This window comes from Heterodontus francisci, chromosome 44 (assembly GCF_036365525.1).
Source record: "Heterodontus francisci isolate sHetFra1 chromosome 44, sHetFra1.hap1, whole genome shotgun sequence".
In the NCBI taxonomy this organism is placed as follows: domain Eukaryota; kingdom Metazoa; phylum Chordata; class Chondrichthyes; order Heterodontiformes; family Heterodontidae; genus Heterodontus; species Heterodontus francisci.
In genome coordinates this window covers 20183557-20208280 of record NC_090414.1, presented here as the reverse complement: position 1 = coordinate 20208280, position 24724 = coordinate 20183557, and the positions used below count along the sequence as shown (strand labels likewise).

The 24724-nt window shown below is 49.2% G+C and overlaps 2 protein-coding genes across 2 annotated transcripts in view; one reads left to right on the top strand and one right to left on the bottom strand.

Moving 5' to 3' along the window:
- The window catches only part of bscl2 (BSCL2 lipid droplet biogenesis associated, seipin), a 19419-nt gene extending 4826 nt beyond the window's left edge, over positions 1-14593 (top strand). The window contains 15 exon segments of the mRNA XM_068021694.1: positions 424-775; positions 778-860; positions 1416-1550; positions 2838-2935; positions 3878-4055; positions 4540-4735; positions 5514-5564; positions 5759-5824; positions 5972-6037; positions 6826-6891; positions 8362-8424; positions 12290-12355; positions 13582-13647; positions 13894-13971; positions 14303-14593. Of these exon segments, the coding sequence (XP_067877795.1) occupies positions 424-775; positions 778-860; positions 1416-1550; positions 2838-2935; positions 3878-4055; positions 4540-4735; positions 5514-5564; positions 5759-5824; positions 5972-6037; positions 6826-6891; positions 8362-8424; positions 12290-12355; positions 13582-13647; positions 13894-13971; positions 14303-14358 (1620 nt within the window). The 3' untranslated portion in view covers positions 14359-14593.
- Positions 14594-18579: 3986 nt separating this feature from the next.
- map1lc3c (microtubule-associated protein 1 light chain 3 gamma) lies at positions 18580-22351 on the bottom strand. The gene is made up of 4 exons (XM_068021777.1): positions 22205-22351; positions 21894-21949; positions 21308-21414; positions 18580-19336 (listed from the first exon to the last, which is right to left on the bottom strand). Exons 1-4 carry the CDS (start codon positions 22260-22262, stop codon positions 19159-19161), a joined length of 399 nt encoding a protein of 132 aa, XP_067877878.1. The 5' UTR covers positions 22263-22351; the 3' UTR covers positions 18580-19158.
- Positions 22352-24724: the final 2373 nt, after the last annotated feature.

Genomic DNA, 24724 nt, shown 5'->3' with positions numbered 1-24724 from the left:
TACTCTTTGAAGGTGAGATTAAATCACGTCAGACCGTGTCTTTTGTTTTTAGTTTAAGTTACTAAATGTACAACGTAGAAACGGGAGGCGGCCGTAGTACAAGAGCATCAGGAGCAGGCCATTCGGCCCCTCCCTCTTCTACAATCCCGCCCCGATCCCTCAGTGTAGAAAAATCTATCGATCTCACTCTGACTAAGCATTTGATTGAAACGTTTAAAATTCTGACGGGGGGATGCCGAGAGGCTGTTTCCCCCCCCTCCACCCCCCGCCGTCTCAACCACCCGCCCCCCGGCTACAGAGTCTAGAACATGGGGGCACAGTCTCCTTACCAAGCCCCCACCCCCTGGAACCGCAGTCCAGAAGAATGCACGAGCTGTGCTTGAAACAACAATGATCTGCATTTATATAGCGTCTCTGATGTAGCTTCACAGGAGCATTATCCAACGCACTTTGCCACACAAGGACTTTCTGGAAGAGGTGGGTTGTAAGGAGTGTCTTAAAGGAGGAGAGAGGCGGAGAAGTTCAGGGAGGGAATCCCAGTGCTCGGGGGCCCCCGGGGCAGCTGAAGGCACGAGCGAGGTTAGGCAAAGGTGCCCGTCGGTATTGGGATGGGTTGACGATGACCATAGAGAGGTCCGGCTCCTGAGGGTGGCCGCAGCGGGGAGGAAGGAAAGGTTTTCGTTTTATCCCGTGACCTCTCCTTCCCGCTTGCTCCAGGTGCTGACGTACGGCCAGCCATACCGAATCTCCCTCCGGCTCCTGATGCCCGAGTCTCCATCAATCAGAACCTGGGAATGTTCATGGTGCAAATGACTTGTTACACAAAGACGGGAAGAGAGCTCGCCAAAGTCTCCAGATCGGTGAGTGCAAAGCGGAGGTGGCAAGCGTGCATTTAGAAAGCCGCAGGACGTCCCAGAGTCGCGGACGTCGGGTCACCCTACCCCCAACCCCCCCCCACCCCCCTCCCCCCCCCCCCCCCCCCAGAGAGCTGTGGATGCTGGCAGTGGATCATCAGCCCCTGGTGATGGGCTCAAGTCTCTAGCGTGGCCCTCGAACCCACGCCCTCTGCCCTGCTTTTCAGTGTCGTGGCAGTCAGACCCAGTGATTGTTCTCTCTGTCGTGGGGCTGGCGTCAGCCGGAGGGGAGCCCAGCCGTGATTCTCGCTCCCGTGGGCTGCCCACAGACTCTCCTCCGCTGAACAGTGTGTGCTTGTGTTCGATTCTGTGTGAAACACCAAGAAGTCGAGGCAGTCATTGTTTTCTGGCCTTGGCTCTGTGTTTGTGCATGTGCGATGGCTGGGAGGGGGGGGGGTGTTTGTGCATGTGTGTGTGTGTGTGTGTGTGTGTGTGTGGTCGCTGTGTGCGGTTTCCACACCATGTGTCCTATGTAATCACCCTGTGTGTTGTTCCCACCAGGCAATGTTACATTACAAATCCTGGTTGCTGCAGATTCTGGACACAATCGTGTACGCACCGCTTTTTGTTACAGGGCTAGTGGAGCAGACACAAGTGGTGGAGGTCGAGCTGTACTCTGACTACAAGGAGGACTCGGTAAGGGAAGGGGGAAGGGAGGTTCCCGCTGTGCTCCCAGTAAGTGTGTGTGTTTGAGGTGAAGCATGCCATCACTGGGGACTGGGTATACACTATCACCATCCACTCTGCTCTTTAGTACAGTCTGGGTTAGATTTGATAGGCAGTGAGGGGCAACGAGAAGCTTACTCCACAGCACGCTGAATCTGTGGCTGCTAATTGTGTCAGTCTTCATGTCCCTCTCCCCCACCTTTTAATGAACGTCGAGCTGTGCTCTGAAACATTTGATTTTCCAATCCTCACCCTCCCTGACACGTATCCTTTCTCTGATATTCAGCACAGGGCTTGTATCCCCATTGTCCAAGTTCAATTAGGCCCCTTCCCTCCCACCTCCAGCTCAGGAGAAGTCCATTCGGCCCACCGTGCCCTGCCAGCTCTCTGAAAGAGCTTAACCACTCCCCTGCAAAATTCCCCCTCGACTATTTATCCAATTCCCCTTTTGAAAGTTACTATTGAATCTGCTTCCACCGCTCTTTCAGGCAGCGCGTTCCAGATCACAACAACTCACTGCGTTACAAAAAATTCTCCTCCCCCCTCTCTGGTTCTTTTCCCAATTATCTTCAATCTGTGTCCCTCTGGTTACCGACCCTCCTGCCACTGGAAACAGTTTCTCCTCATTTACTCCATCAAATCCCCTCATGATTTTAAGCGCCTCGATTTAAATCTCCCCTTAACCCACTCTACTTCAAAGGCGAACAACCCCAGCCTCTCCGCACATGACTGGAGTCCCTCGCTGTTCATGTAATTCCCATAAATCTCGACCACTGATGGTCGAAGGAGAGACCTGCGTTCCGCGAGCGCCTTTCCCCACCTCAGGACCGCCCAGAGCACCTGACAGCCAACGAGGTACTCTTGAAGCTGTAAGAAACGTGGGGACCAATTTGCGGCACAGCAAGCTCCCACAATCAGCAGTGAGATGCATGACCAGATCGTCCGTTTTATCGCCTGAGGGATCAATATTGGGCAGGACGCCGGGGAGAAGTTCAAAATAGCATCACCGGGGATTTGTTTTTTTCTCAGACGGAGAGGTTTAACACTGAAATGGCACCTGCGACAGTGCAGCACTCCCTCAGTACGTGGGAGCGTTGGCTTGGATGCTGTGCTGACGTTTTCGGACTGGGACATGAAGCTCCCCCCTCCCCCCCCGAGGCCTTTTGACTGCAAGGCACCCTGAGACCCGGCTGATAGAGGCCAAGTATCGTGCCTGATGGGGGAACGTGATCTGATTGTTGTCGTTTCTCTGTGCAGTACACTCCGACGATCGGGGCTGTGATTGAGATCCAGTCTAAACGCATTGAGATCTACAAGGCCCAGCTGCAGATCCACGCCTGCTTCACGGGAATAAGGTAAAGCGCCACGCACGCACACACACGCAAAGGGTTCGGCCATGTGGGGCACCGCAGCCGGGCCCTCACCTGCGCCGTGGCCGGAATTTCTAGTCAGCGATCGGGAGGGAGCGTTTCCCTGGTGGATTTTTTTGCCACCTCTGCGCCCAGAGAGGTGGAGGTGGGGGGGGGGCGGGTGCAGTGAAGGATCAGGAACGGGTGGGAAGGAGGTCAGAATAGACGGAGCCCAGACTCGTTGGGTACATACTTGCCATGATAATCCCATCAGGAGCAATTAGGGGTGTTGGAAGGGCTGAGTGTGTTCCAGCTGTGATGCCTCCTGTGGTTCAATAGCTTGTTTTCCAGGCTTGCACACGACCAGTGCCCCCCTGCCAAGTATAAGATCCCACAGATTGCTGTGTAAGGGTGATAAGAAATAGGAGCAGGAGTAGGCCATTCGGTCCCTCGCGCCTGCTTCCGCCATTCAGTACGATTAGGACTGACCGCCTCCCTCATTCCAGTTTTCCTGCCCGGATTTCCTCGGCGTCCGGAAAGGGAGGACAGGGAATGCTGGCAGTTTATCACCGAACTGGTGTCCGTCCTGCGGAGGGCAGAAATCCCCCCGGGGAGCTGCAGCCGAGGTCGTCCCACTCGACCCACCTTGTGCCAGGCCACAGTTGCCATGGTTACTGGTGGGGAATTATTCAGTTGTGGCTCAGTGGGTATCTTTCCCGCCTCCGAGTCAGGAGGTTGTGGGTTCGAGTCCCACGCCAGAGACTTGAGGCAATAATCCAGGCCACCACTCCCAGTGCCAGAGATAAGTGTGAATGTTAGCCTCAGGGCACTGAATCACTCAATCCTCTTCTTTCCCCCGTTCTCTCTGCTCCTCCTCCTTACCCACTTCCACCACTCGCTCGCTCTCTCTTCAACGACCCCCCCACCCCACCAACTCCCCCTTCGCAGGTACATCCTGTACAGCTTCCCAGTGACGTCGGCCATTATCGGAGTGGCCACAAACTTCACTTTTCTCTGTGTCATCGTGCTCGCCACCTACCTGCAGTGGATCTGGGGTGGGTTCTGGCCCCCGGAGGAGACCTCGAGGCAAAACCAGGAGCAGCTTACAGCGAGGGAACCACCCCCTGTGAGTAAGCTCGGGGGTGTGTGTGTGTGTGTGTGTGGGGCTGGGCGTTGGCGGGGAGGGGGCCCCAGGCAGATGCCACTGGGAGGGTAGGCCGAGTTGATTATTCAAGTACAGGGCTGTCCCCTCCCTTTTCCCAACTCGCCTGTGCGGGTCTGCGATTCTTCACACCCGACTGCCGGCTATTCAACTTGGTGGGGCATCGCGGCCGAGCCCAGTATTCACTGGCTGGCTTTCAAGCAGGGCTCAGTGGCCAGGAGTCGTGCATCAGATCAGCTCAAAAAGAGCTGAGGCCTCGGACGGGCCAATGGTTGAGGAGGGAGGGAGGGAGAAGGGTGGGTGTGGGGAGGCAGCTGATCATTGACACCCTCACAGCCACCACCCCTCGCCCATCACCACGTGGTGTTTCTCGAAGAAATATTTCTGCTCTGGTGTGGTTAAACTGTTCCTTCCTCCCTCTCTCTCTCTCTCTCTCTCCCTTCCCTAGCTAACGTCCTCATTCACTCCCTCGTTACCGAGTCAGCAAAGTGGCCTGAGAAGGCGCCCCAACGCGCCACGTAACATGTCGTCCTCGGCAAACCGCCATGTGTACTCCAGCACCCCAACCGGCTCCTCCATCGCCAGTCCCCAGACGAACCCCTGGCCATTGTCGAACCAGTCAATGCAACCTGTGGACACATCTGGTATGTCTTCAGCTGGTTTCATGTTACACTTCAAAAAGATTCTGCTGGTTGAAACGTTTTCATTTCAAATCACCAAATGTCCCCATCAAACACTCCCAGGACAGGTACAGCAAGGGGGTTAGATACAGAGTAAAGCTCCCTCTACACTGTCCCCATCAAACACTCCCAGGACAGGTACAGTACGGGGGTTAGATACAGAGTAAAGCTCCCTCTACACTGTCCCCATCAAACACTCCCAGGACTGGTACAGCACGGGGTAAGATACAGAGTAAAGCTCCCTCTCCACTGTCCCCATCAAACACACCCAGGGCAGGTACAGCACGGGGGTTAGATACAGAGTAAAGCTCCCTCTACACTGTCCCCATCAAACACTCCCAGGACAGGTACAGCACGGGGTAAGATACAGAGTAAAGCTCCCTCTACACTGTCCCCATCAAACACACCCAGGGCAGGTACAGCACGGGGGTTAGATACAGAGTAAAGCTCCCTGTACTTTGGTAGACCCTCAATAGAGCACCCCCTACTACCACAGATATTTTCCACTTCCCACACCACCCAAAATGGCTGCTGAAGTTTGCCTGCATGACAATGACCGCACTCGAGCTCCCTCATCGTGTGACGTCCGAACCTTATAAAAATGTACTGTGGATCTAAGAGTGTTTCTCTCACTGAAACTTTGAGATTCATGGGGCTGACAGGGTGAGCCCACTGAGTGAAGGGCCAGAGGCTGTGAGAGCCCTATCTAATTTGGATTATGTTTTATCTGTTAAATTCTCAGGCTGCCCAGGAAGCTTTCTGATGTATGAATCACCTTGTCCATTTGGCCCAAGTAAGAGCACGTCTCCTAGGTGGCTGAACAGGTTGCGAATGTTGCGGGTTCCTCTTGATTTAAGTATTGCCCCATATTTTTCCGGCAAGTTGTTGGACGCCTATATGGCATGTTTGGGCACATTGCCCGAGTGCCTGAGCGGGGGTTCAAACGGTACGGGTTCCGATCGTCTAAATATTGCCCATGCCTTTCAGGTGTACTATGGACCAGCACTCTGCGTATGGATCAAAGCGCTCCAGTGAGTGAAAGTCAGTTAGGAGGTATGGCTTCCAACTATCTTAAAAAAAAAAAAAAATTGCCTGTCGTATTCAGGCATGTCGTTGGGCACCATTGGCGTAACCGAGCCTCGTGGTGTCCCAATGTGAATCAGTGATCCAAATCATCGAAGCATTGTTCGTATTTTTCAGCCATGTCGGCAGACACACTTGGAGCGTCCGAGCGCAGCTCTGCAATGGCAGAATCTCGTGCAAGAGGTACGGTTTCCACATCAGCGTCCACAGCATCCCCTGGTCTGCATCCGCACGTGTTAAAAGCAGCTTGGAAACAAATGGCAGAGGCGCTGCCACATAAGTAATCAAAGCCATTAGAAATGGGAACAGGGCCGGACAGTTAAAGTGATTCATATATTTATATTGGGAGATGCAAGAAGTCTCGAGAGCTGTAGACCAGTTAGCATAACGTCAATAGTAGGAAAAATAATTGAATCCCTACCTAACGATGTAATAATCACCTCGGAAACAACAATATACTAAAGAGTGAACAGCATAGATTTCAAAAAGAGTTTGACCAACCTTACTGAATTCTTTTGAAAGGATAAGAAGGAATAGATAAGGGTAATGTAGTAGATGTCATATATCTAGATTTTCAAAAGGCTGTCGATAAGGTACTACATCAAGGGCTTGTGATTAAGGTCAGAGGGTAAGTAGCTGGATGGATAGCAAGCTAGCTACAAAACAGAAAACAGGGGGGTGGGGGGGTGGGGTCAAGGGCAAAATTTGCAGACAGCAAATTTGTTAAAACTGAGGAGGACTGCAACAAAGTACAGGAAGACATTAATAAACTTTCAGACTGGGTGTGTCATTAGCAAATGAATTTCACTGTCACTAACTCTGAGCTGGTGCATTTTGGTGGGAGAATAAGGAGGTCAGATACTGCTTGGATGATGAGCGTCTAAACGGGGTGGAGGAACAGAGGGATCGGGGGGATACATCATGAAAAATGTACAGGATCCAGTCATCTAAATATCATCCCTATTTTCCAGCCATGTCGGTGGAAAGCTCTGGACGATATGACCGCAGCTCCATAATGTCCGAACACTCTGAAAAAGGTATGGTTTCCAATTAACTAAATATTGCCCCAAAAATATTTGGATCCAGATGGATTGCATCTACTCAGATTGAAAGCAATTTGGGAAGAGGTAGCAGAGGCACTATTAAATTCATTTGTGCAGGGAATAGTGCCAGGGCACTGGCGGACAGTTGAAGCGACTCCTACATTTTAAAAGGGTGGCAGAACAAGTCCAGGGAACTATAGGCCAGCTAGCTTACTGTGTGAGGTAGGAACGATAATGGAATCCTTACTCAGATGTCAGAGAAACATCTAGAAATTGAAAAATATAATAACGCAGCCTTCAAAAATGATCATGCTTGACCAACTTTATTGAATTCTCTGAAGTAATTAAAAAACAGGATAGATATGGGTAATGTGGTAGATGTAATGTATTTGGATTTTCCAAAGGCCTTCGATAAGGTACCACATCGTATTAAGGTCGGAGCTTGTGGAATCAGAGGATAAGTCGCTGAAAGGATAGCAAGCTGGTTACAAAACAGAGAGGAGGGGTCAAGGGTAGTTAGTCAGACTGGAAAAAGATCTGGGATCGCTGTTGTCCACCATTTATGTAAACAATTTGGACTTCAGAATTGGAAGTGCAATTTCAAAGTGTGGTGGGCGCACATTTTTTCGGGGGGTTGGGGATGGGAGTTATAAGAATCCTGAGGAGAAATGTGACAACATACAGGAAGATATCAAAAAACTTTGAGACAGTGTGTGTAATTAGCAAATTAATTTCAATATCAATAAGTATGAGTTGGAGCATTTTGGTAGAATGAATGAAGAGGTCAGATACTGCTTAGTCTAAACAGGGTGGAGGAACAGAGGGATCTGGGGATACAGATACACAAATCACTAAAAGTAACAACACAGGTTAATGAGGCCTTAAAAAAAGCAAAGCAAGTCCTGGGTTCATTAATACAGGGATTGAATTGAAAAGTTATGTTAAATTGTATCGAACCTTGGTTAGACCACACTCGGAGTGACTGTGAACAGTTCTGCTCTCCATATTATAAAAAGGAGATCGAGGCACCGGAGAAAGTGCAGAAAAAAAGATATTTCCACTTGTGGCAAGAATTCGGGGCCATCAATATAAAACAGTCACTAATAAATCCAATGGGGAATTCAGGAGAAACTTCTAACCCCAGAGAGTGGGGAGAATGTGGAGCTCACTACCACAGGGGAGTGGTCGAGGTGAATAGTATCGATGTATTTAAGGGGAAGCTGGATAAACACACGAGGGAGAAAGGAACAGAAGGAGATGTTGATGGGGTGAGGTGAAGAGGAGGTGGGAAGAGGCTCGTGTGGAGCAGAAACACCAGCACGGAGCAGATGGGCTGAATGGCCTGTTTCTGTGCTGCAAATTCTATGCCGTTGGATACCACTGGAGTATCTGAGCTCTCTGGTGTGTGAACACTATCAAACAGGTATGGGATCCGATCGTCTAAATATTGTCCATATTTTTCAGCCGCGTCGATGGAAAACACCGGACAGTTTGCTCGCAACTCAATGTCTGAACAGTCTGTAAAAGGTATGGTTTCCCCTAGAAATCGCTGGTTCAGATGGATTGGGAAGAGGCAGCAGAGACATTATTAAACACAAACATTTGTTTGGAAAAGGAAACCGTGCCAGGGCACTGGCAGACAGTTAAAGTGATTCCTGTATTTAGAAAGGGAGCTAGAACAAATCCAGGGAACTATAGACCAGTTAGCTTACTGTCAGTCGGAGGAAAGATAATGGAATCCTTAACTCAAAGGTGTTAAGAGGAACACCGAGAAACCAGAAATATAATGAAGAATAGTCAACACAGATTTCAAAATGGAAGATCATGCTTGACCAACTTTATTGAATTCTTTGAGGTAACAGAAAGGGTGGATAAGGGTAACATAAGAGCAGGAGTTGACCATTCGGCCCATCGAGCCTGCTGCACCATTCAATACAATCGTAGCTGTTCTTAGGATTCAACTCCACTTTCCCGCCCGCTCCCCAAAGCCCTGGATTCCCTGAGAGACCAAAAATCTGTCTAACCCAGCCTTAAATGTATTCAATGATGGAGCATCTACAACCCTCTAGGGTAGAGAATTCCAAAGACTCACAGCCCTTTGAGTGAAGTAATTTCTCCTCATCTCAGTCTTAAATGATCGGCCCCTTATCCTGAGACAGTGCCCCCGTGTTTTCGATTCCCCGACCATCTCTCAGTGTCTACCCTATCCAGCCCCTTCAGAATCTTGTATGTTTCAATGAGATCACCTCTCATTCTTCTAAACTCCAGAGAGTATAGACCCAATTTACTCAGCCTTTCATCATAGGACAACCCCCTCATCCCAGGGACCAATTTAGTGAACCTTCACTGTACCGCCTCCAGTGTAAGTATATCCTTTCTTAAATATGGAGACCAAAACTGCGCACAGTACTCCAGATGTGGTCTCACCAAAGCTGTATACAATTACAGCAAGACTCGCTCATTCCTGTACTCCAATCCCCTTGCAATAAAGGACAACATGCCATTTTCCTTCCTAATTACTTACTGTACCTGCATGTTAACTTTGTGCTCCTTGTAAGAGCACACCCAAGTCCCCCTGAACATCAACATTTACAAGTAAATTTACAACCTTTTTAAAAATATGCTGATTTTCTATTCTTAAAACCACACTGAATACCCTCACACTTCTCTACATTGTACTCCATCTGCCATCTTGTTGCCCACTCACTTAACCTGTCTATATCTCTCTGCAGCCTCTCTGTCCCCCCCCACAGCTTACCTTTCCACCTACCTTTGCATCATCAGCAAACGTAGATACATTACTCTCTGTCTCTTCATCTAAGTCATTAATATAGAGTGTAAATAGCTGAGGTCCCAGCACTGATCCTTGTGGCACTCTACTAGTTACTGCCTGCCAACTTGAAAATATCCATTGATCCCTACTCTGCTTCCTGTCTGTTAACCAATCCTTTATCCATGCTAATATTACATCCACCTCCATGAACCCTTATCTTGACGATTAACCTTTTGTATGGCACCTTATCGAATGCCTTTTGGAAATATAGTAGACTACATCTACTGGTTCCCCTTTATCTACCCTCCTAGATTTGTCAAACATGATTTCCCTTTCTTAAAACCAAGTTGACTTTATCTGATCATCCTATGATTTTCTAAGTGCATTATTAGGACTTAATAATAGATTCCAGCCTTTTCCCAACAACTGATGTCAGGCTAACTGGCCGATAGTCCCCCGTTTTCTCTCTCCCTTGTTCTTGTTACTGTTAAGTGCATGCAAGATGAACCTGGATGTGGATCTTTTTCTGGCTCGTCAGTTTATTCACAGAGCATTACACATCTCTGCCTTCTGTTCTCCAACCATCCCTGTGTCCAGCAGGCTCTCTTTATATTCACTTTCATATCCTTAATTGAACAAAGCCCTTCGACTGTTTACCTTTAGCCATTAACAGTTACATTTGCTAACTTCCAATCTGCTGGGACCGTTCTAGAATCTAGGGAATTTTGCAAAATCATAACCAGCGCATCCACTATCTCTGCAGCTACCTCTTTTAGAGCCCTCGCATGTCAGCTATTGGGGATTTGTTAGATTTTATTCCCTTAAGTTTCTCCAATACTTTTTCCTCTGCTGATATTTCTGCTATGTAATTTGTATCTTGTACTGTGAAGACAGGCACAAAATACTTGTTCAATGTCTCTTGCCATTTCCTCATTCCCCATGATAATTTCTCCAGTCTCTGCCTCTGAGAGAGCAGCATTTACTTCAGCTCGAACAAATGCAAAATGCTGCAGAATGCTGGAAATACTCAGCAGGTCAGGCAGCATCTGTGGAGAAGGGTCATTGATCTGAAACGTTTTGTGTCCTTTAGCTACTCTCCTCTTTATATACTTGTGTATATATATACTCTTATCTGTTTTTATATTCCTGACTAGTTTTCTCTATTCTTTTTCCCTTATCAATTTTTTGGTGGCCTTTACTGGTTTCTAAAATGCTTTCAATCCTCAGGCTTACTACAACTCTGCCACATTATCAGCCTCTTTTAATCTAATACTACCCTTGACCTAACTTGAACATTTTAAATTGCTTCATGCTGTTTATTTACCGCTATACCTTTTAGTCTACTTACCCAATCAACCTTAGCCAGCTCTCCCCTCAAACAAAGCACAGCTATAAGTTTAAGATTGTTGTTTGGGACTGGAGTATGTCGCTTTCAAACTTAATATGGAATGCAGTTGTTTTATGATCACTTTTTCCCAGTAGGTCATTTACTATGACATTACTAATTAACCTTGCTTCATTGCACAATACTAGAGCTAAAATAGCTTTATCCCGAATTGGTTCCACAACGTATTGTTCCAGGAAACTGTCACAAAAGCATTCTACAAACTCATCTTCCAGACCACCTTTGCCAATTGAATTTGTCCAGTCTACGTGAAGATTAAAGTCTCCCACAATTATTACATTGCCTTTGTTATCGGCTTCAATTATTTTTTGTTTAATGCTCTGTCCAATGATCTAACTACTGTTGGGGCGCCTATAACCTACTCCCATTGGCAATTTCTGACCCTTGTTATTCCTGATCTCCATCCATACCGATTCTACTTCCTGATCTTAGCCAAGATTCTTTCTCACTAATGTCCTTTACTATCAGGACTACCCCTCCTCGTTCTCTATTCTGTCTGTCTTTTTCAAAATGCTGTACACCCTGGAATATTTATTTCCCAACCTTGGTCACCTTGTAACCGTGTCTCTGTAATGGCGATTTATCTCTATTTGTGCTACTAGTTCATCCATCTTATTGTGAATGCTTTGTGCATTCAGAAAAAGAGCCTTTAATTTTTATTTTTAACGCTATTCCCTGCAAGTAGCTGAATGGATAGCAAGCTGGCCGCAAAACCGAAAACAGACAGTACAGGTTAGACATAGCGACTCGGATTCTCAAATGGTGGGGAGTGGTGTTCCACAAGGATCAGTGCTGTTTACTGTTCAGGTAAAAGATTTGGATCAGAGATTCAAAAGTACAAGATCCAATTAAATTGGGGATGAGTTAATACTGAGAAGGACTGCATCAAAATACAAGACATTAATAAACTTGCAGAATGGGTGTATAATTCACTAAATAATTTCAATGTTGAAGGGGAAGCTGGATAAACACATGAGGGAGAAAGGAATAGAAGGAGATGGTGAAGGGGTGAGATGGAGAGGGGGTGGGAGGAGGCTCGTGTGGAGCAGAAACACCAGGTGAGAGTTGATGGGCCGAATGGCCTGTTTCTGTGCTGGGAATTCTATGTTGTTCCATGTCATTGGATGCCACTGGAGTTACAAAACTCTCTGGTGTGTGATCATTAAAAAAAAGATATGAGATCCAATCATCTAAATATTGTCCATATTTTACAGCCACGTCGATGGAAAGCACCGCGCAGTATGACCGCAGCTCCATAATGTCTGTACAGTCTGTAAAAGGTACAATTTCTAATTAACTAAACATTGCCCAAAAGAAAAAAAATCCCCGGTCAAAGTGGATTGCAGCCACGCAGATTAAAAGCAGTTTGGGAAGAGGTAGCAGAAACATTATTAAATACATATCAAAATTCGTTAGCAAAGGGAATAGTGCCAGGGCGCTGGCGGAAAGTTAGTGATTCCTGTATTTAGCATGGGAGAACGAATCCAGGGAACTATAGACCAGTTAGCTTACAGTCAGTCGCAGGAAAGATAATGGAATCCTTACTCAAAGATGTAAGAGAAACATCGAGAAACCAGAAATATAAAGAACAGTCAGCACAGATTTCTTTGAAGTACGAAAAAGGGTAGATATGGGTAATGAAGTAGATGTAATATATTTAGATTTTCGAAAGGCCTTCGACAAGGTGCCGCATCGTAGACTCGTGATCAAGGTCAGAGGGTAAGTAGCTGAAAGGATAGCAAGCTGGCTACAAAACAGAACAGAGAGAGGAAGGGGTTAAGGTTAGTTACTCAGATTCTCAAATGATGGGGAGTGGTGTTCCACAAGGATTAGTATTGGGAACCACTGTTGTTCACCATTTATATAAACAATTGGAAATTGGCTAAAGCAGGTGAAGACTGTGACAAAATGCATAAATGTATGTGTAATTGGCAAATTAATTTCAACGTAGATAAGTGCAAAGTGGTGCATTTTGAAAGAAAGCCCTGCATTGTTGTAGCACCTTTCATGACCTCCGGATGCTCCAAAGCGCTTTACAACCAATGAAGAACTTTTGAAATGTCACTGCTGTAATGTAGGAATCGCGGCAGCTAATTTGCACACAGCAAGATCCCACAAGCAGCAATGTGATGATGACCCAGCTCATTTTTTTTTTTTTGGTTGGTTGAGGGATTAATATTGGGCCCCGGACACTGGGGAGAATGTGGAACTCGCTACCACAGGGAGTGGTTGAGGTGAATAGTATCGATGCATTTAAGGGGAAACTGGTTAAACACATGAGGGAGAAAGGAATAGAAGGAGATGTTGATGGGGTGAGATGGAGAGAGGGTGGGAGGAGGTTCGTGTGGAGCACAAACACCAGCAGGGAGCAGATGGGCCGAATGGTCTTGTTTCTGTGCTGTACCTTCCATAAAAATGCATTCCATTGGAGTAACCAAGTACCCTGATGTCTAATCATTTGAAGGGTACGGGTCCTAATCACTGAAATATTGTCCCTATCTTTCAGGCAAGTCGTTGGACGTTGTTGTAGCAGCAGAGCGGAGCTCAGTACAGTCGGAACGTTCTGAAACAGGTACGGGTTCCTGTTTGCTAGTGTTTTTCAGGCAAGTCTTTGGCCAACAGACTGAGGTCCAGTTGGAGCTTCTGCAGTCCCCGAATCCGTCCGAGAAGTCGCGATCTGATGGGTTCTGGAACACACGCCTGCTCCTGTTGGCATCTCAGCTTCTTGTAAAATAATGGGGTGCTGGGGAGTCCTCACGTGGGTGACGACTGTTGTTCCCGATGCTTTCTGACTGGCTCGTGTGCTCTCCTCTTACAGCTCCACACGAGATACACAGCCCGAGCTCCGAAAGCCTGCTCAGTGGCATGCCAGGACAGAGTTTAGCCGAAGGCACAGGTAATCTGTAGAGTCGAACAGCCTCCTCCCGTCAGGCAGCAGCTTCCTGACGGGCTGAGGCTACAAGCACTTTGAAACAACACGGTTTTTCGGGAGGGTGGGGGGGAGAGAATAAAAGTGCCACGGAAACTCCAGAATGTCCCGCCAGAAAACGGATGTCAAGAGGCAGGCAGGAGGGGGAAATGGGGTGTCCTGAGACGCCCCTGTAGTCAAATAGCCGACCCAAGAGAGAATTGCAAGCTCGAGCAATGCGGTGGGGGAGAATGAAGAGCAATTAGCGTCCTGTGCAGGTGAGCTAACCATGTGATCTTTGTTCTGTCTTGATTCCCAGTTTTTGGCTTTTCCATGGAAGATACCGATGCCTTGGAACCAGACGCCAGCGAGTAGCAGCGCTTGTCCGCTCAGTCACAGTAAATGCTTCGTGCCACGTGGGCTTATTTTTTTTTTAAATTAAGAAGAAAGGGCGAGGGTTAGGATTGTGAATAAGACGTGAGGAGGAACTGTCTTTACCTGCAATGAGCTGAAGAGGGTTTTAAAGATTTATCAGTCTCTTATGTAAATATCCCTCCTCTTTGCCAATGCTTTTTTTTTGTACTCAGAATTAAAGAGAGATTGTACAGCTTGTCAGCATCGAGTCTATCTTCAGTCTGGCAGTTACCTTGTAGGACCGCCACCGTGTGTAATAGACGTAGCGGGACACTATTAATGCTGCAGACTTGACCAATGTTCCAGGCCGCACTTAATCTGGGTCACGGTCAGCAATGTTGACTTTCCTTTCTATCATCCTGGGACGATCTCTTGTAGCTCCCGATGGCCTGCAGCCTGGACCTCTGAATTGCCACCTTGGCCAGGCCCAGACCGATAAGATACTCCTCGCGGCCCACGCCCCTCCGCACCAGCTGCCCAAAGAACAGGAGCGTGGGACTGAAGTGCAGCCAGAACTTGAAGAGCAGCCCCTTCAAATACTCACCAGAGGGGCTGCAACCTCGCACACTCCGTATATACATGGAACACAGACTCGTCCAGGCCGCAGAAATTCAAGCAGCCTGGGAGTCGGTGAACCTACTTAAAAGTCTATTGCACGGGACTGCCCTGTGCAGCACCCTCCACCCCAGGTCCCCAATGTAAAAGGGGGAAGGACTCCCGCGTAGAGAGACCTCCACCGGGGTTTCCCCTCGCCGCCAGATGGCAACATGGACCACCATGGCGTGTCTGGGTGGCAGACGAGGGCGAAGAAGTGGAGATTGTGCAGGAGCAGCCTGTACAGGTGCTCTCAATGGGGCTAAGGTGGACTCCCAGATAGAGGAGGTGCGTGGTGCTCCACGCAAAAGCTGTGAACACCTTCGGCAGGGAGTCCACGCGCCACTGACCCACCAGGAGTCCGGAACATTTCTCCCAATTGATCCCCACGGAGGATGCGGCAGAAAAGGTCTGCTGGCAGTCGCGCATCCTCTGAGTCAACGGGATCTGTGACCGCGAGGAGCACGTCGTCGGCGTTAGCCAAGAGGACGACCCGCATGGCCGGCTCGCGCAGAGCCAATCCCGTCAACCTCCTGCGAAGCAGGCACAGGAAGGGCTCCACGCAGATGGTATACAATTGGCCTCTCCCACACCTCTCCCAAAGCGAAGGGGCGCCGTCAAGGACCCGTTAACTTTGACCAGACGCTCTGCAGCGGCGTATAAAAGTCGGACCCGGGCCACAAAATGTGACCCGAATCCGAAAGCACGCAGAATCCCGAAAAGGTATTTGTGATCCACCCTGTTGAACACCTCCTGATAGAGGGAAAGAAAGGTGACCAACTGACCAGTCCTCTGGAAAAGATGGATCAGGTCCCGGACCAGGTGGATGTTGTCCTGGATGGCCCGGGACCGTGTAGGACTGGTCAGGGTGGATCACGTGGGCCAGCACGGAGCCCAGGCTGGTAGACATAGCCTGGGAAAAGATCTTATAATCCGTGCTGAGGAGGGAGACCGGACGCCAGTTTTTAAGCAGGCAGAAATCGCCCGTCTTCAGCAGCAGGACGATGACCGCCCTGCGCCACGAGAGGGGCATCTCCCCGGTCGCAAGGCTTTCCCCCAGGACCCGCGCGTAATCGTCCCCCAGGACGTCCCAGAACGCCCTGAGGAACTCTATGGTCAGCCCATCTAGCCCCGGGGATTTGCCCCTAGAGAGCTGGTGGGGGCACCGGTCAGCTCTGCCAAGGAGCGTCCAACCCTTCGGCGGCCTCGGGAAGGTTCTCTCACATCACAACTCTGCGTGCGTCATCACTGGACGGATCCGGAGAGAACAACGCACTGTAATAAGTATGGACCAGGAGGCCCATTCCCTCTGGATCCGTGATGGAGGATCCGTCGTCGGCCAGCAGCTCGACGAGCTGCTTACGGTCCCCCCGCCATTTTTCCAGCGAGTAGAAGAAGGGTGAGGCGCGGTCCAAATCTTCCAGGATCTGGATCCGCAACCTCACGTACGCGCCTCAGGACCCGATGAGCTGCAGGTCCCTCAGCGCCCCCTTCTCTTTGTACGCCTACGACAGGGCCGGGTCCACGACGGCATGACCGAGGCGGGATTCCAAGTCGAGCACCTCCCTCTCAAGGCGCCCGATCTCGGCTTCCCGCCTCTTGGTCGACCCCTTCGCGTACTCCTGACAGAAGACGCGGATGTGAGTCTTGCCCACATCCCACCATAGCCTCAAGGAGGGGAAGCCCCCCTGCTTCCTTCTCCAGTCAGCCCAGAATAGACGGAACGAGTCCCGAAATCGCTCGTCTTCCAGCAGCCGGTTGTTAAAGTGCCAGTACGCGGACCCCGGCCGCGTGCAGTGTGAACTCCGCCCACACCACGCGGTGGTCCGAGCACGGCACCAGCCGCATGGAGGCCGCTGAGACGCGGGAAACATATGCCTGCGAAAAGTAGAGGCGGTCGATTCGTGACCCTCCTCCTCCAGACCTCCACATGAAGGCGCTGGAGTCGGGATGGAGATTCCGCCAGACATCCACCAAGTTAAGGGAGCTGATCAGTCCCCTCAACTTCTTCACCGACGCTTGGCCACGCTGGGGACCGGAGCGATCCCACCTCGAGGGTGCAGTTAAAATCCTCCCCGAGGATGATGCACTCGCCGCTATCGATGGAGCTCAAGAGAGCGGACACTTCTTCAAAGAAGCGCGCTTGCAACGCGCCGGGCCTGGGCACATACACGTTCACAAAGTGGAGCGGCACGCTACCCAGGTGAACAGCGAGGTGGAGCAAGCGGCCCGGAACTAGCTCCTTGATCCCCAAGATCTCCAGCTGAAAAGTCGGGGCCAACAAGATAGCCACCCCACTAGAAATAGAGGTGAGGTGACTCATGTAGACCCCACCCTGCCACTCCAGGAGCCAGGTGGCTTCGTCTCCCGGAACGGTGTGGGTTTCCTGCAGAAAGCTCACTGCGTATCTCCCTTCCCTAAGGACTGAGAGATTGTGAAATCTGCGGTGAGCCCCTCTGCTGCCGTTGATGTTGAGGCTGGCTACAGTTATCTTCATGTCAAAGGTACTTAAAACCCGTCACCAACACCTCACCGCGAGGGAGCGGAAGTGCACCTGGCCTTCCACTCCTCCAGCAACCCATTGAGGAATGCTTTAAACCAGCGCCTCTCAACCAGTTTCACGCCCGCACCCTTCCCCACCTTCTTGAGGGCAGCACGGACGGACTGGATGATTTGCGCCAGATTCGGCCAACGGCCGAGGGACAGCTGAACTTTATTGCGGCAACCCCTGCATGCTGCGAGGAAATCCTGGAGTTCCGCTGCACGTACAGGGGACTCCCCCTCCCCTCCATCCTGAGGGGTGGGGAGCTCCTGCCCAGACTTTACAGCCTTGATGGTGGTGGTGGCAGGGGGAACCTGGGGACCTGAACCAGGAGACAGCTCCCCTCCAGCAGATGGGCCCTGCACCTCAGGGGCCTGTTTTACCTCCGTTTAGGGGCACCTTCTCATCTTTTTCCCCTACTAGGCCGCAGAAGCTCAGAGACCTCCATGTCATCGGGGGGCCTCCACACCCACCTTTTGATTGGTTACCCTGGGCCTGAGTCCAGCCCAGCCCTGGGGCAGGTGGGTTCCCTGGGAGCGGGCCTTGGGCTGAGCTCCGGCTCGGGTTATGTCTTGCTGTCCAGGGGGGCACGCCTTTTACTTTTTCTCCGCATCTTCCTTCCACTCGGACGGGCACCCCCCCCTCCCCGCCATAGGCTGAAAACCTCTGGGTCACTGAGGTGGAGTTGGCAGCCGGGAGGTTAGGGCAGTTCTTATGAACATGCCCCAACCCACGGCATGGCATCATGCCCTGTCAGAGGTCCAGAAGACAGCAACTGACTGCAGCACTGCCAGCTGGTGCTCATTGATGTACTCAGCAGTCCCAATCAGGCAGCAGACAACCCTGTACTGTACCTGCCCTGGATGTGTTTGATGAGACAGCATAGAGAGTTATCCAAACCATTCCACGCAATCTTTTATGGAGACAGGGCTTCCTGTTGCATCTCACCTGAAAGACAGCACTTCTGACAACAGTACTCCCTCTGTAACGCTGGGGCTCGTCAGCCTCTATTTACTGAAAGCATTGAGTTTTTTTATTTTTCCAAGCTGTTTTATTTTTTTTATTTCAAGCACTCCCTTTTTACACAGATCAGAACCTGTCTCAGTTTAAGCCTCTATTAATGAACTACCCACCTCAACCTTCATTGGGCCCAATCTTCAACACCCACTTTCAGGTAGAAAAACATGCTTATAAAAATCCCACCCTGATCCATTGAGTGAAGTATCCAGTGGCAACTGACACTGTTTCCTCCACCGTGGAGATGACAAACAGTCAAGGAAGCTGTCAGCCTTTCCAACCTCTCCGTTCACTCCAGTTACCCATTACAAAAACTGGAGAATGTGTCGCAAAGACAGAGTTTCTATCCTGGTTACAAGCACCAGATCGTCATGGCTACAAATCAATTTTAATGATGCAGAAATCATCAGGCATGTTTAGGTTCTGCATTACAGGCACCAGCTGAGAAGTGGGAGGAGCTTTGTCAAAAGGTACCAACCCACAGGGCCCCGAGGGAGCGTATGGGAATTGAAACGGACACAAAAAGGGAACAGTAAAAAAAAAAAATCAGAACATGGATTTAACACCAGCATTTCACGGTCACACTTCACGACGCTCACTGGCAGTCCTCAGGCCTTTGCCCAGCGGAGCCCAAACATCTCCTGGGAGGCGTAAGTCATGTAGAGAAAGCCATCCTCTTCCTTGTACTCAGCGTAGATCTCAGCCATCGTGAGGGACATGCTTGCCAGACTGCGGTTATTCACCATCAGGTAAAAGGCTTGACTTGAAGTGAGAGACATCCGGCTGCTGCCCAAATGAAGGATTTAGAAGTTGGTTAGTACTGGAGAAAATGGGGCAGTTATAATAAAAAAAAAGAGGGAGATTGTCAGTTTTAACAAGAATACAGTTTAGGCAGTAGCTAGTTAGGTGCTAATAATTCCCTTGTCAGGTTGTTTGATCGGAATTAGAGTAAAAACTTAATTCTAGTTTCTTATTTTTTAAAAATGGTACATGGGCCAAGTATTTCCTTCAAAAGCAGACAGAGTAAGAAATCCTGCTCAGTATTTTTGACAGCAACACATCTTATAGCGGATTGACAATTGAGGGGGGGGGAAGAGCTTTTCTGTACAGGACATTCTCCTCTCGCCAAGAGGTTCAAATTCGATCCTGAACAGAGCACGAACATGAAGGTTTACTAAAAGAATATTTCACCTAACAGCCCAGTATAAGAAACAGCTCATTTAAAAAAAAAAAAGGGGGGGGGCATTTTAACCCATTTTGGGGCGATTTCAGAATTCTTGTATTAATTCAGTAACTTGGTACATCGGCTTCTGTGTATTTTAATTTGTAAATAAATCTGACCCATGCTTTTAGCCTGCATGCTTTGTGTGTGACATTTCAGCGATCAGGAGACGGGAATCACATGAATGCCAGTACATACTGTGCACTAACCCACGCACATGCAGTATATACATACACTAGAGGCTTCAGCTTGTTGGATCAGATAACTGTGGGCATTCAAAAGGATCCGCAAGGGATCGCCAACATGTGGCCTTTTCATGGCCGTGACGCACAAGGCAGCACCGTAGCTGAGCGTTGCACGCTCATTTTAAGCCGGCGCCCTCAGACACTTGCCCTCCCTTTGCAGTATCCAATGAGAGTGAGAACGTCACTCGTGCATCAGGCTAGCCAGACGTGGACACGATATTCAAGCTGTGGCCTGAACTGGGGGAGTCAGTGACATGGAGTTATTAACATTTGGTGACCAACAGTTAGGAGAAAATTCTTTACACAGGATTGTGGGAGCATGGAACACAACTAAAGTAGTTGAAGCAGATCTTTTTTTTGTTTAAAAAAAAAGGAAAATGGGATAAGAAAGCAATGTTGTAGGGTTATGGCAAGAAAGTGAGATTCATTCTGCATTGCTTTGACAAAGAGCTAGCACAGACACAATGGGTTGAATGGCCCTCTCCTGTGCTCCTAGTAGATTCAGAAGCCCCATAGTGGGTTTTCATCCACCACCCGCTAGAGTCCAACTCCTGTGTTACTCCAGTGTTAAGTGGGGGGGGGGGGGAAACCTCCTAGTGTAAACCCAGCCTCATTCTCCAGCTTTTATCGCCCCAAATTTTCTTCCCTTCCGGAAGGCCCCTGCCACAAAGGGGGAAAAAAAAAAAATGTACATGCCAGTATCAGATCATTCGACCAAGGGAGGCATCACAACTTTCCATTTTCATCCAGTGTCCACAACACACCTGGTTCACTAAGGGAAGAGCAATCAAGAACAGAAACCCTCAATCCATTTCAACATTTCCCCCCTCCCCAAAGCATTGAAACACCAAGGAGGTCTCCCCGCCCCTCCCCCGTTATGAACACTGGACTGTGATTAGGTTTTAAAACCTGTGATTTTTTTTTTTAAATGTAGCGTCAAAAGGATTCAGGAGATATGCGACTTCACACAGGTCTGCCTTGAAACAAGCCAAGTGGATCTTAGTTAGCACGCAAACAAGGAGATCAAATCAAAGACCCTTTTGAAAGCAGCTTGTAAGACTGTAGCACCCAAAGGACAATAGGTTTCGCTCTCCCAGACTCTCGGATCGTAAACAGGGAGCCAGGGGCTCTGAAAATGCAAATTTGAGTTGCAGTTGCTAACTGGAAACAAAAGGAAAGCCCAGTTGGTTTTGTTGTGGACTCTGAATAGTGCAAAAGGGCAAACGACAAACACACACAAAAACCTCCGTCATCCCCATGGTTGCAAGTTAGACTGAAACCACAACTCACCGAATAATGATCATAAACTGACACAGACTGAGCTCCAGGGGTACAAGGTACTTTGACTTATCCAGTTGAGGCAGAGACCTCTCCTTGGGGTAACGCTCCACTATCACCTGGTCGGGGGAGGAAGAGGCAAAGATGACAGACTAACATCCAGCATGTACTGTGGCTCCATTCTGCTCACTTCTGCCTCAATTAGCTACCGTTTGAGCTTCCCACAGTTGCCAACACACACACACACACACACAAAAAATCACGACCTTGAGATAATTAAACAGTTAATATTTTAGCAAAGCCACTAGCAGACTGAAGTACCAGGACTTGAGCAAGTGTCAAGATTTGGGGACAAATTAAAAAGTAAACAGAGCTCTTTTATTTGACAAAAAGCAGAAGAGTTCCCAAGGTTTTAAAGGGTTGATTTAATTCAAGCCTCTTGCCTACCCAGTCTGCTATTCTTTTATGCAGGGTTGTGTCACAAGGCAAATGGTTTAACATAAAATAAGAAGTCTTATATAAATCATCTATAATACAACACAATCCCTTACAGACACATCCTTCCCCACAACCCGAACAAAAGAAAAGTGATGCTCACCGGTAGTTTGTGGGGAAACTTACTGCGGATGTTACTGACTTCACTTTTCCTCAGAGCTTGGGGAGAGGGTGGGGGGGAGGGGGGTGGAAAGTCACAAATTAGTTGGAATTTAGAATTTAAAAAAAGTTTGTGGAAAAGTTCTGCCATTGAAAGTAAATGTTTTGCAGAGTTGGGAAAGTTTTTTTTTTTAAGAACTTTTGCTTTCCATTTTCACAATAAAATTCCAGAAAGTTTGGAAGCATACTTTTAAGGAAAAAAAACAAAGTGTGAAATTTGCAAATGTAATTTCTAATTGGAGGGGAAGATCTCACCCAGGCTGCGGTTCTCCTTGAAGCTTCTGCAGTCCGTACACCTCTTTGAGGGAGCCATTTCAAAACTCGATCCTCTCTCTGGCCCTTCTTAATAAGTGACCCAGCAGGATTGGCCCTCATCTCCTCTCAAACCATTTACCCTCTGCCTCCAATTAATCCTGGTTAAAAAAAAAATGGCCAGTGTTTAATTTTATCCGGGTCAATTCCAGGGCTTCAGCAGCTGTGTGAAACTGACTTTCACCAATTGCACATGGGTCTTGGGCTCACACTGCACTGCACATGGGTTCTTAGAGTGAGAGGAGGCCATTCAGCCCATTGTCCCCGTGCTGGCTCATTGACAGAGCCATCTAATTAGCCCCACTCCCCTCCCTGTAATTTTTTTTTTTCCTTTTCAAGTATTTACCCAATTCCCCTTTTTGAAAGTCACGATTGAATCTGCTTCCGCCGCCCTTTTCAGGCAGCGCGTTCCAGATCACAACAACTCGCTGCGGTTAAAGAGAAAATCTGCGAAATATCAAGAGCATTTCCACTATGGTCGTCAGCCCCACACACACAGAGGAGGGGGGTGGAGGGTGCCCAGGGTCCACTCCAGCCCTCTGCTGAGTCACCTGCTCTCACCCTGTGCTGTGAACTCCACCACCCGCCCCCCCTCCCCACACACACAATCACCACCAAATGCATTGATTTCATCCAGTCCCAGGGCAGTTGGCTGGATGTTCAACCATGGGAGGCATCGCAGGCACGGCCAATCCTGTCTCCACTCGAAGCGCGCACTTTCCAGCAGGAGTCAGGAGGCAGGGACTGTTCCCCGCCCTCCCTGAGACCAATCGTAGCCCCCCTCTAGCCAAGTGGCTGCGAACAGACTGGGAACGGAAGCTGTGCCTATTTTAATGGGAGATAGGGTGCACACAGCGTCACAACAACAACTTGCATTTATAGAGCAGCTTTAACACAAGAAAACATCCCGAGATGCTTCACGGGAGACTCAATGGACAAGATTTGACACCGAGCCACGGAAGGTCAGGTGACCTGAAGCTCGGTCAAAGAGGTCGGTTTTTAAGGAGCGTCTTAAAGGAGGAGAGAGAGAGGCGGAGAGGTTTAGGGAGGGAATTCCAGAGCTTAGGGCCCCCAGGCAGCTGAAGGCACGGCCGCCAATGGTGGAGCGATGGGAATCGGGGGATGGACAAGAGGGCGGAATTGGAGGAGCGCAGAGATCTCAGAGGGTTGTCAGGGCTGGAGGGGGGTGACAGAGATAGGGAGGGTTGTAGCGGCTGGAGGAGGTTACAGAGATAGGGAGGGAGGGGGCGAGGAGGCCATGGAGGGATTTGAGAACAAGGATGAGAATTTTAAAGTGGAGCAGTGCCCCACAACGACAGACCTGGGACCTTCCTAGTCTGTGTGTTTTTTTTTGTATTGTAACACATGTTGACCCTGAACCAGTAGAGACTTTGAACAATTACAATTTCAAAATTTGCAGATCCCATAGGGAAAGATTGAAGAGGCTGGGACTCTTTTCTCTCAAAGGGAGAAGGCTGAGGGGTGACCTGATAGATGTCTTGAAGATTATGATAGGATTTGACTGGGTCGATATAGAGAAGATGTTCCCACTTGCGGGCGAGACCAGAACTCGGGGGGCATCAATATAAGACAGTCACTAATAAATCCAATCGGGGATTCAGGAGAAATTCCTTTCCCCGGAGAGTGGGGAGAATGTGGAACTCGCTACCACAGGGAGTGGTCGAGGTGAATAGTATCGATACATTTAAGGGGAAGCTGGATAAACACATGAGGGAGAAAGGAATGGAAGGGGATGGTGATGGGGTGAGATGGAGGGGGGGTGGGAGGAGGCTCGTGTGGGGCAGAAACACCAGCACGGAGCAGATGGGCCGAATGGCCTGTTTCTGTAAATGCTGTGTTACTATGTAATAATGGGGAACGAGGCGCGAATGCGTGGCTGAATATATCCCTGCCTCTTTGAAAGCCAGTGAGATGAGCAGCGCAGTTCTCGAAGGCTCCACAAAGCGGCGCTCTGTTGCAGTCCAGGGAGTTTGTTCCCCAATCTCTTTTCCCTTCAGGAATCATCGGAGTCCCTTTCCGGAGTCCGGGACACTCTTCTCCATCCGGGGGTGGTTTGGGGGGGTGTGGGGGGTGTGGGGGGTGGGGGGGGGGGGGAGGTGCAGGAAAGTGCAGCCGAACTGACGCTGTCTGAGCTCTGGGATCCTCAAGTCGAGAAAGCTCAGGGGAGAATTCAGAAAGATCAGACCTGCATTGCCATAGCACCCCTCAGCACCCCAGGACGCCCCAGAGCGCTTTTACAGCCAATGAAGCGCCTTCTGAAGCGCTGTGATGTAGGCAACGCGGCAACCAATGTGTGCACAGCACACCCCCCCCCCCTCCCCCCCTGCTGTTCTTCCATCAAAGGCCTGGGACCAATTACTTATCCCTCAACCAACATAGAAAAAAAAATCAGATTGATGCTGTTTGTGGGATCTTCCTGTGCACAAATCGGCTGCCGGATTT

Coding starts and splice junctions, on each gene's coding strand:
- map1lc3c (XM_068021777.1), bottom strand. CDS start 22,262: ATGGCTCCCTCAAAGAGGTGTACGGACTGCAGAAGCTTCAAGGAGAAC. Junction 21,950..22,204: donor CAAGGAGAACCGCAGCCTGG/GTGAGATCTTCC, acceptor CCTCTCCCCAAG/CTCTGAGGAAAAGTGAAGTC. Junction 19,337..21,307: donor CAGTTTATGATCATTATTCG/GTGAGTTGTGGT, acceptor TCATTTGGGCAG/CAGCCGGATGTCTCTCACTT.